Source organism: Desmodus rotundus, chromosome 13, assembly GCF_022682495.2.
Source record: "Desmodus rotundus isolate HL8 chromosome 13, HLdesRot8A.1, whole genome shotgun sequence".
NCBI classification, from domain to species: domain Eukaryota; kingdom Metazoa; phylum Chordata; class Mammalia; order Chiroptera; family Phyllostomidae; genus Desmodus; species Desmodus rotundus.
The window spans coordinates 42,352,079-42,367,458 of record NC_071399.1 but is presented as its reverse complement, the minus strand read 5'-3'; the positions used below and the strand labels follow the sequence as shown (position 1 = coordinate 42,367,458).

General features: G+C 39.0%; 1 protein-coding gene across 17 annotated transcripts in view; it reads right to left on the bottom strand.

Annotated features, from left to right (window-relative positions):
- The window catches only part of DOCK9 (dedicator of cytokinesis 9), a 344,395-nt gene that overhangs the window by 106,851 nt on the left and 222,164 nt on the right, over positions 1-15,380 (bottom strand). For all 17 annotated transcript variants that reach the window (XM_045186630.2, XM_024578994.4, XM_053916340.2 and 14 more), the window contains 12 exons: positions 12,854-12,933; positions 12,588-12,775; positions 12,386-12,451; positions 11,106-11,198; positions 9,714-9,837; positions 9,250-9,371; positions 8,044-8,130; positions 7,567-7,656; positions 6,098-6,213; positions 5,766-5,835; positions 4,726-4,851; positions 4,073-4,144 (listed from right to left, as the gene is read on the bottom strand). In XM_045186630.2, the coding sequence (XP_045042565.2) occupies positions 4,073-4,144; positions 4,726-4,851; positions 5,766-5,835; positions 6,098-6,213; positions 7,567-7,656; positions 8,044-8,130; positions 9,250-9,371; positions 9,714-9,837; positions 11,106-11,198; positions 12,386-12,451; positions 12,588-12,775; positions 12,854-12,933 (1,234 nt within the window). The remainder of the gene's footprint in view (positions 1-4,072; positions 4,145-4,725; positions 4,852-5,765; positions 5,836-6,097; positions 6,214-7,566; positions 7,657-8,043; positions 8,131-9,249; positions 9,372-9,713; positions 9,838-11,105; positions 11,199-12,385; positions 12,452-12,587; positions 12,776-12,853; positions 12,934-15,380) is intronic.

Genomic DNA, 15,380 nt, shown 5'->3' with positions numbered 1-15,380 from the left:
GCCACACCAGCCAGGGCTGTTGATCTTGTTTTTCACTCTTTCCCTCTACTCTCAGCCTGAGGTCTGCCACAGAAGCCCTACCTGTGCATGAGCTCTCTCCTGTTCCTAACGCTTATTCTCTTCTCTCTAAATGTGGCATCTTTCTAGGTCCAGGTAAAGCTCCATCTCTATCTCCTCATTAATCTCCTATCATTTGGAGCTCACGTATACACCTTCCTGCACTCTTCTCCAACTGCTGCAAGCTGAATGTCTTCTTTCTCCAAGGACTCTGTCAGTTTCAAGGTTGAGGATGCATCCTCTACTCCACATGCATTTCTCCTCAATGTTCTGTACGTAGCAAACAACTTTTCAAAGCACTTGTCTATGGATGAAAGTATGGATATAAACATTCTGCCATCGCCTATGTACATGATTTACAAATATAAGTTATGGAAGGTCCAAACAGTTCACTTAGAACATGAATCATATCATCTTCCTTCCACATTTCAAATAAAAACTCTTTCCTTGCTCAGTTAAGCCGGAAAATGGTTGAAGGTTAAATAAGTGACTTGTAAGGGTGTATATTCATCCTATCCAATGCCAGGTTTCCCAACTTCCTTGAAATACACCTGTGTAATGCCAGCAATTTGCTTGATTCAGTGTGGGAGGGCAGGAAATTCAAAATGAGTCTGCTGAAATTATAGTTGCTAAATATAAATGATACAAAAGAAACACCTACAATACTTATTGAGGCAGAGTGGGGTTGAGGGCTGCAAACTTAGCAGGCCTCCATGAGGTCTACTCAAAAACCACTTACTTTAAATTCCAAGCACATGTCACCTATGAAACACTCAAGTCTAGCAAGGAAACGCTTATTTTAGATGCTAGTTCCAAGACAGGCTCTGATGCACAGCCTTCCTCAGCAAATGTTACACAGTGTAGTTTGACTGGCTGGGGATGGGAAGGTGGACACATGTGGCCACCTCCATTTTCAGAAGAGTGTAGCATCAGAAACAAGCAGAACATGAACAGCATGCACATTTATCCCTCCACATAAATGTGCACCAGAGAGAATGGCCCCACTAACACAGGGAGTGTACACAGAAGGCCTCAGCTCAACATACACGATGTCCCCAAATTCTGATCAATGCCAGGTATCTTTGGGAAAAACACATTCAGCAGCACCATTATCTGGTCTGATATGAATCCATGGCCCACGTGTACCTACAAGACAGGCATGTGCCTGGTCATGGCATATGAAGAAAATCCAATGAGGAAGGAAATCAGGTCACAATTATAAACACAATGGATAATATTAATAATCTTCAGTCACAAAATATTAAAACTCTTGACAGGATTTGATCATGATTTTGGAAATCACTGATGGTACAGCAATGGTGAAGATTAATTTACTCCTTAAATTCAGAATATCCTTAAGATGTAAGTATAAGATGAACATAAAAATAACTAATTTAAACACAGAAAACTAATTACTCCTAAGATACAAGGCAAACTGAATGAAGTCTTCAAAAAATGTGGGAGAAGTTCCTTGATCAATACGATGTGATTTAGGGAGAGAGTGGCGTAGTTTCTGGAGTGGCATGGAAACGTGCAGCTCTCCCAGGTGCTAAGCAGGTGTTTTGAATGTCTTTTTATAGTAAATTATGTTACAGTTAAGTTTCCTCCTTTTGGATGCCAGTGTTTATTTTTAAACTGGATAACAATTTTAAAATAAGTTACTTCTAAAAACTTACTGAATGTTGTTTTAGGACCAAGATACAGTTAATTTCCAGAAAAGGTTATACATGGTAGCACTTGAAAATTCCAAAAGCAATTTCCCAGAGGCTATAAGAGAATTAGGTTATGAGACTGGAAATGGCACAGCATCTGGGAGAGGATGGTTCTGACTCTAGCAGGAGTTCTTGGCTCTGCTCAGTTGTATGACCCTGGGCAAGTTACTTCACGGGCCCATAGTTCCATCTCAACCTCAGTGACATAAGGGAGGAGCTGGACCAGAAAGTAGCTTTCAGGTCTCTGTCATCCCTGAAGTCTATGGTTTAATTTGGCCGCTGGAGAAAAGAATACATGCAATTGAGTTCCTTTATTAATCTTCTATCACAGGTCTGAGAACGATGTCATTGATCCTTGATTTTATATATACTTCTAGTGGGTGTTTCATAACTATCTGTCACTTCCTTGACCTTTGTTTCCATGGTCTAATTATACACTTTCCCACCTAAATTCCATGAGGGCAAAACCACACTACAGTTAACTTTGTAACCCTTGAGCCTGCATATAATAAGGGCTCATGGAATACTTCGTAAACAAATCAGTTACATTTTAAAATATAAGTGAGTCATTAATCTCTCTGAAGCAATTATATTTATTTAGAGCCAAAAATAATTTTAAAAATCCAGTGGGACCTTGTTATGGACTGAATTGTGTCCCCTCAAAATCCCTATGTTAATGTCCTATACCTCAGAATATGATGGTGTCTGGAGACAGGGTCTTTAAAGATTTTAAGTTAAGTTAAAACAAGGTCATTAAGTTAAAACAAGGTCATTAAGTGCACCTTAATCCAACAGCGCTGGTGTCCTTATAAGAAAAGAGATTAGGACACAGACGTGCACAGAAGGAAGACAATATAACGACACAAGAAGAAGATAGCCAACCCCAAGCCAAGGAGAGGCCTCAGAAGAAATCAACCCTACAGACATCTTGATCTTGAACTTTCAGTCTCCAGAATCGTGAGAAAATAAATTTCTGTTGTTCAGGCCACCTAGTTGTTACGGCAGCCCTCACAGACTAATGTAGGCCTGAAGTCTAGCCTGCATATGACAACATTCTTAACATAAAGATAATATATCCAAAGAACCTGCATATGTGCATGTGTGTGCCCCATGTATGCACATGCACATGTGTATGCTCATATACTAGCTGCACTGCCAAGCAGGAAGTCTGCTAGTTTTTTTCTTGGCAGGCTATTCTGGCATGATTTAGATGGTGTGTTACTCTGTGGAAGGCAGGGCCCACCACCATCTGGCCTCTCTCTATGTGCTAAAACTGGACTGAAAAGAGAAAAGAAAAGGAAACCATCTGGTCAGGCGCCAGTGCCCATTCTACTAGAGAAACTACGGCTTTAGGTTCTGAACCACCAGCCTTCTGCTTGACAGAATCCATCAGCCTTTCCCAAGCCTTCCTCCCAGAGCCAGATGGCTGACATCCTGAGCCTCCCTGCCTGTGCCTCCGCCCTCCTTCCCACATTCATGAGAGAGGCTACCAGGCACCACAACTGCTCCCTGCACCAGTGACCCCAGCTCTCACCCAGGCTCTTCAAGCTCCCACTCCGTACAGCTACGATGTGGCGAGAATTCAAAGTCATAATGGCAACTCCAAGACTGCATTTCAGAAGGAGCTCTGTGATATATCTACCTGTGTTCACTGCCTTGGAATTTTACAAAAATTAATCTAAGCTCAGACAACCAGCAACAACCAGTCATACCTCAACAGGCATCAGTCCAGAGATGAGCATGGCACACACCCAGGCACCTCAGAGAGGAGTAAGTTATCTCGGAGTCAATTCATTCGTTACAGAGGACATGAAGTAGCATCAGATACCCATCTAAGTCTTGGAGAAACGTCTAAGATGTTCAAGACACTTAAACACCACCAGGTAAATGCATTTTAAATGAAGGCTTAAACTACTATTCCCATTTCAACAAACTTAAAGATTTCTAAGCTAGCCAGAGGAAAAAGACACCTTTTTCTTTGTATTTAACAGCACAGTGCTTGAGGAGTGTGGGCTTTAGAGCCAGAGTGGTCTCAAAACCTGGCTCCCTCCACTCACTAGCAGCATGGCCTTAAGCAAGTAACTCAAGCATCCTGACTTCAGTTTCTTCATCTATAAAATGAGGGGTAAGACTAATACTTCCCCTATAGAGTTGTCATAAAGCTAAAATGCTTTACTGGAAAGTACTTAAAACAATACTTGTAAGTGGAACACAGGAAGTGTTAATAAATGTTAGCTACAAACACAATGAATTCTATTTTTCCCTAGAAACCACCATATAAGCCCTGATATGAGGTGACATACCTTAACTTTGGAGTTCTCTATCAAATGCTGAGCCATGGATTTTATCAAAACATCAAAGAAAAACCATGAATACTGAAAGGAAAAAAAAAAAGATTCCAGTAAGACAAACAATCAGTTAGATGAGATGTTTATTCTCTTAGGCTGGCAATGTAACTGACATAAAATAGATGTGACCAAAAAACATGGCTGAACCTCTTGGTGAATTATCAGACCGGAGGCGTATGGCAGGTGTTCTCATGCTCTCGCGTGTCTGACAGTACAGGATTTCATCCCCCTAGGGGACAGGGCGCATGAGCTCAGCATGGCATAACACACAAACGTGGCACTGCTCGATTAGATATACAATCTTGAGTCTTGCCTGATGACACCTGCCTGTATAATCTCTAACTCACAGTCCCCCAATGATTTAAATATAATGACTTATTAACAGCTAGACGCCAGAAAACTTTGAGAATAATAATAATTTGCAGCTTCAGTAGAGGCATCAGTACAAGTAGCAAAATTGGTATTGAAGAACTGACTCTGTTACCACTTTTGAGGAGTTGGTGATTGTCTCTAAAACCACACAAAAGGGTAAATTGATCAAGTGGAGGAGTATGAATTTTTTTAATCAATTTAAATATTGCAGAGTCACACTGGCTCTCCCAACATACCTTAAGTAGTTTGTTGCTGGTGAGAAAGTCAGCAGAAGGCTTGAGAATTGTGGTCATGGATTTGGTCAGTTCTTCATGCACTGTCTTATATTCGGAGGCAATATATGGCTCAGCCTTATAAGCATACTTTGAAGAAAAGGGAAAGATGATTTAATGCACTTTTTCCAAGATGAGCTGAACGCTGAAAAGGCTTCAAAGGATGCGATTGGGGACTGAGATACAATTGCACAGGTGGGAGAGGAAGAGGAAGGTGTGGAAACGGAAGGTGAGAAGAGTCATTGTCACGTGACAGAAAGAGGGAGCTCAGGATGTCTTTGGGGGAACTGATTGAAATATTGTGAATCACCTGACTCAGGTCAGTGGTCGTGTAGTCCACAGCTCCACCTCCTAAGGACTTCATGAAATGTGTCACACGACACTGGGTAACTGATACCCTGAACAACCCGAACTTTATTTTTTAAACAAACACATAGCTATAATTCACAGAGTGTCAAAGACTAAATGGAATGTATGTAACTGTTTAGAACAGTAACTGGCACTATGTTTACTAAATGTTGTATATAAATGAAGAACTTGTTGATATTTGTCCCAAAACAACATCTCTTACTGTCCCACGTAGTCATCTAGTTAGATGGTGGCCAGAGCTAACCTTCCTGTCTTGGGAGAAGCAGTTTTCCTAGGAATTTTGGATGGAAAAAAGAAAAATGAAGACAACAAGCTATACCAGAGGCCTAGCTAAGAGTGAGTTAATAGCCTTCTTTAAACTTCCACATCATTTGGGTCACATTATTTCCAAAACCCATTAAAAGAAGAAATGCAGTTGACAAAATGATATTAAGTAAATAAATGAATAGCTGCTCCTCTTTGGACTTCCTCTCATCTAGGTGCAAGCACTGGCTATGTGATATAGAAGAAAAAGCATAGGTATTAAGTTTCATCCCAACATACATCCAAAAATTACAAGATTAAAAAAAATAAGTTCTAGAAGGAAAATTAGAGAGCCACAGATATAAATGATTGGGACAATTTATTTTACATACCTTAACATATGACCTCAAGTGGCTCTCCAATCCTTCCTCATGGCACTGGGCAACCATATGAATAATGACCCTATACACCATAGGAATGAATAAAGCAATGAATAGTAATGTGAAAAGGGAAACATTTCATTATCATCACAGAACTAGAACAATGATGATCTTATTGGCACCACAGGAAATAAGGCATTAGATGGGATCTCTACACATGGGATCAAAAGAAATGTCTTAAATATAATGTTTAACACATACTAGCATCCCAGATATGTATGACTGTGGTCCACATACGGACAGACTGAAGGGAAGAAGAGTATCCACCTTTCCATGTCTCTCACCGTGTCACGTTGACGGCGACTTCCTCATGAGTTGCTCTGGTGAGGACACGAAATAGCTGGTTTAGGATGGTGGGCAAGAAGGCAATCATCACATGGCTTTCCATTGCATGCAGGCTCTATAGACATGGAATACCAAAGTTCAAGTTATCCTTGTTAAAGTAAACCAACCCTAAGCAATTTCCACTCAGTTTCAAAGAAGGATGGAAGAAGTCCATCTAAAACAAATGGAAGGCAGTAGCAAGCAAAACAAGGGACCATGATGTCCATGTTTTAATCTGCAGAATCTGTGAATATGTTACACAGCAAAGGGAAATTAAGGATGCTAACCAGGTGGCCTTAAGACAGGGGGATGCTCCTGGATTTACCCAGATGGGCCTGATGTGATTACAGGGTCCTTGAAAATGGAAGAGGGAGGCAAAAGAGGAGAGTCAGGGGACACATGTCTAAGGAAAAGTGGCCCGAGGTGCAAATTTGTTGGCTTTGAGATGGACAAAGTGGCCACAAGCCAAGAAATGAAGGTAGTGTTTAGAAGACGGAAAGGGTAAGAAAAGAGATTCACCTCTAGTTTTCAGAAAGGAAACTTCCTATTAATAACACCCTGATTTTAGCTCAGTGAAGCTCATGCCGGATTTTGGATCTACAGAAGTATAAGATAATAAATATGTGTTGTTCTAAGCCACCGAGGCTGTGGTAATTTCTTACAGGAGCAACAGAAAACTAATACAAGGACTGTTCTTCAAGTCAACATATATAAAAGCTCTTCTTCAAGTCATATGGCTTGTAAGATAGCAGAAAGGGGATTTGGCACAGCAATAATTCAGGATCCCCATTCCACTTTCCTTGCTTAAATCAAATAAACCTCTATTCCATTTCTCATATTTCTTATATTTTGTCCCCATGTCTAGAATGTCCTTTTAACTACTCTCCTTTTAAAAAATGTTCCCCTGGAATCATGTTCTGGATGAAATTCCCTTGGATGAACTCTCCTTGCTCCCACTGTTCAATGACTCTAAGAGTCTCCCTAACCCTGCACAAAGCTGGGGTGGTGAAATATATTACTTGGTGTGTTTTTTTTAACCCACCTAGTATGTGTTCATGAAGCTTATGTTACCTCCTACAATGAACTAGAAGTTCCTAAATTATGGGACTAAAGTCACTGCTGTTTATGTTCCTGCTCCTGTGCTCTGTGCCCGTGAGAACTCCATATAAGGAGCCTCTGTAAGTGAGTGGTTTTCTATTCAGGAGACAGTATGTTTTAGGTCTGGCATGAGAAAAGTATACATGGGATGAGGACGAAGCAGGAGGAGCACTATTTCTGAGTCCCCTTTTTCACACTAACTAAAACCATATAGAAGCTGTTGGTGTGAGAGCATCTAGCAAAAAGCATTCTTACAACACTCACCAACAAAGAGAAAACCCAATCAACTCCAAACTCATAAAAAGGGGTTATTAAGGAAGCCATCTGATACCTTAAGATATTTTACAAGTTCATTCCCTAAGGCTTGGGCTCCAGATTCAGTTTGCTGACAGTACTGGAAAAAATTATGCAAATGCTGATCCTGGGGGAGGGAATAAAGAAAAGAAAACGAAAGCTTATTAACATATTTGCTGTGAAAATAGTAGTATTTGTTTCTTGCAGTAGGCGTGTTTTATTTAGACTATGAAACTAATCACATAAAAAAATGAAAACATCAAAGAGATAAAAATACATTTTTAAAAAGGTTTCAAAAGATCTTCCAACAAAAGAAGAAGACTGTTAAGAAATGTTACTTGTACTCTTCATTTATTTCAGTACATGAGTACCTTCTATGCATTCTTTCTTCACAAGAGACTTACAGAGTAAAAATGTATCCACATAACATATCAATCACACTTTTGTTTCACCAAAAATCATACAAACTCATTCACAGAGCAACCACTGCTAATTTGAACAGAATAGCATGTACCTGAGTATACACTGTGGAAACCAGATGAGTTGAAACTTTCAGCAGTGGCTTGCTTCCATCTACCCATTTAATTTCAGGACCACAGTGCTGAAAAATATGGAGGGAAAAAATATCCCAACACATTAGAGGTCTTGGCTTCAATCCCCATCTTGAATGAGGGCACTGATGAGGTACTGAAGACCCAAACAGCTCTGGGCATCTGCCAGTCATGCCCATGCCTGGCTCACAGCAGAAATGCAACCAACACTAATTTCTGCCCACTTTCTTTCTCCAAGTACAATGCTCTTCTTACTGGATCTTCTAAGTTATCTTTTCTGTTTAGTTGCCGCTGTAAGAATTACTGTCCATTTGAGAGGGAAAAAATCCTATTTCGCCAGCGACTTAACCAAACTTGAGTTTGGGATTCTGACAGTGACGGCACAAGGTGCCAGGTAGAGCCAATAGGCCAGCGAGTATTCCTGGCACAAAGGGCCAACAGGTCAACATCTGTCTGTAGTTAGTTTCAAAAACTGCCATTTTTCTCATGTTCAGATTAGGAATTGTAACTGAATGTTATTTGATTTACCCTTATATTAGAATATTTTAACTAATTGTCCATAACACGGGTCCACATTTGGCACTATTTAAAACATAGAGGAACATTAAAAGCCATTCAAAATGAAATGAAACCAACCTTATCTAAGCATGTTTATAAAATCTAAGATAATTAAAAAGAATGCAAAACCCACAAACCAACTGGAGAAATCTGAGACAATTTAGGCTTTAATGAATCAGAAAGGTATCAGAATGGGAAAGCACATGGATAAGAGATTTGCTTCCTTGACTTATTACGTTAAGTTGGAAGACAATTCCTAATCACTTGCATGACCCTAAGAACACTTTATTTGAGCATGGCTACTTTACAGAGATTTTCTAGCTTATCCATCATCTCCAAATTTCTACCTCATCCAGTGTCTCCAAGTCTCCACACCCCTGTTGAGGCACTGTTACTTCTGGGCTTATACTAAAATTATAACTATATTTCTAGATTGTGATATCATCAATAGCACTGCCTTCCAATGGCCTAAGTTTACTTGAAAATGAATAATTAAAACCAAATGTTGGGACTGGCAAAAAAATACTATGTACTTTTCTGTGTTACTGCTGTTTTAATTGGTCTTTAATGTTTTCTGAAGGAATTGGGATAACAATCTTAAAGTCCTATACCCTGCCCATCCCAAGCTCCTGGTAGCCAAGGTAGCCAGATGGGAGATTAGCTGAGACAGGAATGTGCTGCTCATTAGTCACCACCCTTCCATCTTTCAGGAGAGGAAGCCAGGAATATCCAACTGTTGAACAAAGCACAAAAAAATTCACTGTAAATGTACGAAAACTAATGAAAGAAAGCCAATATTACTAAATTGCCTGATCTCTAAGAACTGTAAGTATCAACCAGGGTTAAGAAACTGAAAAGACCCTGAATATAGTCTCTGCAGAACACTGTCTACAATATACTTTGACTGTTTGGGGATTAGAATTCTAAAATTATCTTTTATGGAAATTGACATATACAAGCCAGGCATGGTTATGTAAAAACTCCTTTGCAAAAGGATGCAACTTCAGATCAAAATAAAATTTAAGAACCTAACGTGTAAGTTATGAACAATCAAAGGGATGATGAAATTGCAGACCTTGTGTTTCAACAACATCCTTCTTCTTTGTGCTTCCTTTACTTGAATTATCGCAGCTGACATGGAAAAATGTGAACAACAAATGGTGCTTTTCATGTAGCTGGGTGGGCAGTTCTATTTTAATCTGTAAGGGAGACAACAATTTTTTGAATATTCCAAAACAACAAAATTTCTTTTTTTAAAAGATATTTTCATTTCTTTTTAGAAAGATGGTAAGGGAGGAAGATAGAGAGGGAGAGAAACATTGATTGGTAGACTTTAGTACACGCTCCAGCTAGGGACTGAACTCACCACCCAGGCATGTGCCCTAACTGGGAATCGAACCGGTAACGTTCCGGTTTGTGGGACAACTCTCATCCAACTAACCCATACCAGCTAGGGCAAAAAGCAACAAAATTTCTTGGTGAAAGCAGCCACACAATGTGTCACCCAATGCATACATGTACATTTGGTCTCTGGTCAAAGAAATCTAAGACTGTAAATTGTGGTAAGGAAGAAAGGGATTCTTAATACAATGTTATACTGTTATGGTCTGAATGTTTGTGTCCTCCCCTGCCCCCAAATTTACATGTTGAAATTCTAACCCTGAAGGTGATGGTTAATAGGGGCCATGGGAGGTGATTAGGTCATGAGGGTGGCACCCTCATAAATGGGATTAGTGCTCTTACATAAAAGAGATCCTACAGAGCTCCCTTGCCCTTTCCACCATGTGGAAATACAACCGAGAACCTGTGACCTGAGAGATGGCTCTTGCCTGACCATGCTGCCCATCTCATTTCAGACTTCCAGCCTCCAGAACTATCAGAAATAAATATTTGCTGTTTATAAGCCACTCAGTCTGCGGTATTGTGTTATAGCATCATGAACAAACTAAGACATTACTGACTAAAACCAGGAGAGTTGATATTCCAATTCTAGAAGGAATTGGAAAACACATGAGAGAAACCACTACATTAACTTAACTCAGCCAAGCCATGACAAAAAGCCAGGGTAGAACACTTCTAAGTAGAATTCATTTTATAGTTTTAAAGAACTACATATAATTTTATATAAGGAAACCTAACAATAAGAAAGGTCCAACAAACAACTATATGTAAGTATGAATTTGAATAAAACTATGTCAAAATTATTAATTGTGGTTGTGATAAAAGAGGGAGTTTAGCTTTTTATTTTCTATATTATCTGCATTTTCCAAGTTTTTATTTTTTACAATAAACACATTACTTTTATAATTTAAAAAATATATAAAATAAATAATTCAACATATAGTTCTATCATTGTGTTTTCAGTATAGTATGCAGCTTCTCTTGAATTTTGCTATACTAAGCAAAGAACTTAAGAGTTTTCCTTAAAACTGGTTAAACTGGGTTTTCCCTTGAAAACCTTACTTACCTCATCATAAAATTCTGGGTTTTGGTGATGGTGTAAAACTGCAGCAAGGGCGCTTCTTGTGAACACTGGCCCGCCAGGTCTGCCATAAATGCACTAAAGTAAGAATTAGCAATGGGAAACACCAGCACTCAATTAATAGAGTAAGAAATTAAACTCAGAAGTGACGTAAAGAACACTCCTACAGCATAAACTTAACCACCTCTGATGGATTTCTTCTGCCTGTGAGACTACACACCTGCAAACCCCCTTACTCCTGGGCCCAACTCACCTTCCAGCTCACCCCGCTGCCCTCCCCCCACTCTACCTCCCCCACCTCCAAGTTGTAGCTCCGAACCAGACCCCGCTCACTGTGCCCTTTCACACTTCCACGTCTGCGCTATGCAAGCCCTCTGTCCCGATGATCTTCCCTTCTATGTGCCCCAAGCAAATTCTCATGTACCCTTCACGAAAGGACTAATTTCGTCCTCTGTGTCCCTTCAGCATTTTTCTGTTCTAATTTTCCAGTTTTGTAAGTAAACCATTTCAGTACCTTTTGTATGCCAGAAGCTTTTTTTCCCATAACTGTCTTTCCCAGCAAACTATTAAATTTCTTGAGGGCGAAAACTATACTGCACTGTTCTTTGCCACTTTGTCTCCTTCCTTCTTGCAAAGCCATTTTCACATAGTTTATCAGTAAAGAATTTGAGCTCTGGAGCCAGATTGCCTGGATTTGAACATCAGTTCCTCTAATAGATGACCCTAAGCAATTTATTTAAATTTTGTGCATTAATCTAATCTAAAAAATGCAGTAAATAATAGTACCTAACTCAAAAGACTGTTATGAAAATTGAAGGAGTTTAACAATACCTATGAGGCTCTAAGAGCAGAGCCTGGAATATCAAAAATCTTCTACTACTATTATTGCTGTACTATAATAAACATTTGACAGATGTCCATCTGTTATTTATTATTATTATTATCTCTATTATTAATGTTGGTGATATAATTCTCAGCAACCAGTCAATGCCTGGCTCACAGCAGGTGCATGACTAAGTTCACTGAGCGGAACATGCATAAGAAGCCCTCAGCTCTAAAAAGTAGAACAAAACAGGAACAGCCCATTAGGAGTAGGAGCTCAATGATTCCATATTCTGTCGGGTTCACCACATGTGGTCGCATATTATGATATTATATATTTTTGTGTTTGTGTCAATTAAAATGTGCTCAATTACTTTAGTTGTGCAATATCATGTAATCACATTATTAAAATGGGAAAATGTGAATATAATTAAAAAACAAACCTTCAAAGGCTGAGAGTCTTCCTCATCTGAATCTTTGAATTCAATACAAATAGCAATATTTCTGGCCTGCAGCAATATTTAAAGGAAAAAAAAAGGAAAAGAAAACAAACAGCCACAATATATGATATTTATAAGAGAACATGAGAAGCCAAAACCTAAAACAGTTTGACATTAAAAATGAAACCTCAATCTTTGCACTCACCTTGGCAAAAGACTTTTGACTGTCATATTTCAAGTACTTAGGATAAACATAGAGGTGATTGCTGTAAATGGTGTAGGGCTGGGTGTGTTTTGGCATGCAGGGCACAAATTCCTCTATTTCAAATGTGATTGGAGTTTTAGCGCAGGTTTCAAATTGCTTTACGGGAATGTATGATGAATTGATATAATCTGAAAAATTAAAAACAAAAAAATTGAAGTAAAAACCAAATAAAATTTTGTCTGTTATTACACAGAACTTACACTTACTAGGAAAGTCTGAGGAAACATTATCAATGGTAATGTCTAGATTGCCCAAAATCACTGGGAGCTTAGCCATCTTCTCAGGTCTACAAAGAGAAAAATCAAACATTTATCTGTTAGGTTAGCTCTAAAACCTAAATTCTAGAGAGCACTTTGCAGAGAAATATAATGCAAGACACAAAAGTAGTTTTAAAGTAAGAGGTAAAATTAGTTTGAAAAATACATTTATTAATAATAACACATTTATTATTGCATACATTAATCCAATATATGCAAAACATTTGTTATTTCAGTATGTAATCAGTATAAAAAGTTCATTCTAATTATTGAAAACCACATGTGTCTTTTACACTCACGGCTCATTTCAGTGGGGACTTGCTATATTTCAGGTGCTAAACAGCCACAAGTGGCCAGTGCCTAATGAGTTGGACAGCAACCTCATCATATATTCTTGGCTCATTTAGAATCGCGAAAATTCGTAACTACAAGTCATCTTAGTTTCTAGTGTCTAGCAAAATGCTGGGTACAAAGTAGATACTCAATGAAGTATCTGAGGTTTGTATTTGGTCTGACTCAATCTGATACAGGAATCTCTTCTGTAAGATGCCTGACAAGCACCACTACCTAGTGACAAGAAAACTTTCAATATAGCCATTTCAACACAGCATGGTAAAATTCACCTCTCTTAAACTTCCACTTCTCGAGGGGCTTAGTTATGATGTTTCCCAGTGTAACACCTTCCAACCCTCTGTAAACAGCTTTCTGAAGTATTCCATTCTCAGCCCTTTTGCACCTTACTCCAATGCCATTTTAATCCCAGAAGAACATCCCATTTATTTATATTGTGGCACCTAGAACTGCACAAATCAGGCCCAGTATGGCCTGACCAAGTGAAGGCAGAATAGCTGTGTGTGTGTTTTTTTGAATTGATTTGGTGGGGTGGAGGGAAAGAGAGAGAGCATGAGATGTTGTTCCACTTATTATGTGTTCATTGGTTGATTCTTGTATGTGCTCTGACTGGGGATCGAACCTGCAATCTTGTCATATCCAGATAATGCTCTAACTGGCCAAGGCCACGGCTGCCTGGTTTTGAACAATATACCCATCAATTAATGCTATTGCTTGTAGGTAGCCACAGCTAGTGATACACATGAAATTTACAACTACCTAAAATCCTTAAATCTTTTTTCATATGCTTTACTCTCATGCTACATCTCTCCATGCTGTATTTTGTATAATTATGTTTTTGGAAATCAGAAAAGAATTTGATTTTTATCTTTATGAAATTTCATCTTTGTATACTTGAGCCTTTTCTAGTTGATCAAAACCCTCTTACATCTAGGTTATAACATCTAATGTACTAGATATTCCTACTAGCTTTATGTTGTGAAGACATTCTACCGGCATGTTATATTCTCTTATAAAAGTCACTGATGAAGATAGTGCACAGAATATTGGCATGAACAGGTTTCTTCTCAAATCTGTAGATGCCCACAGCCAGGATGACACTCGCCCATTTATCACCCTCCCTGGTATCTGGTTACTCCAGCAGCTGAACAACTCGTCTACTCAGGTGTACTACACTTTGCTGACTTGTTCATAGGACATCTTGGAATATACACTTGTCAAAGGCATGCCTCTGTCATACAAGCTTAACAATCCAATTAAAAAGAGAGAAGCAGAAATGTGATTAGGATGACTAGTTCGACAGACATGACTTAGAAAACAGAGCAGTCTCATGGTTCTGTAAGTCACCAGTTTATTAGTAACGTCTTTTAGACACTGCCGAGAATATCAAAGCGCACTGGCCTCACCGGCCAACAGATTCAGCATTTGGTTTTGTTCCAATTTTTGAAAAGTTCCTAAATTCAGTTTTTTAAGATTCCTCTAAGGTTACTGTTATCTATTAAGCAGAGTCACACATAACTTGTCGGCATACCCTGGGGTTAATCTGAATCAGATTTCCCTAACAGTTCTAAATTCTTGCCTCACAATGACCACAGAGCACACTGAGCATATTCATCTGTGCCCACCAGCAGTTCCAACCTCAGAATCACTTTCTCTCAGGGTTCCTTCTCATTTCCACATCTGTGTTTAAATGAACAACAATTTGAAATCTTAAGATATAATTGTCAGGAAGGCAACTCAACGATTTTCACACATTCTACCTTCAGTTAAACGATTTATGGCCAAAAGATTTCCAGGTACAGTCCAGCATTACCCCTATATTTTGTGCCCATTCTGTGATTTGTTCATAAACCCAATATCCTTTTCTACTACCAGAAAATTGTACCTTCAACAATCATTTGCAGAGAGCTGCCAACAGCCCCTCAAGCACCGTATCCTCCAACGATGATACACTGTTGGAGCCTCTCTCAGCTTTAACAAAGCTCTTGGGGGGGCACAACCCTGAGACCCATGGGTTTCTACATAGGTATAAATTTTCGTGACATAATGCCTTCCTCCACCTCTTCATTCAAACAATTTAACCCTGCAACATACTACAAAACACTGCATTCCACAGACTCTTAGA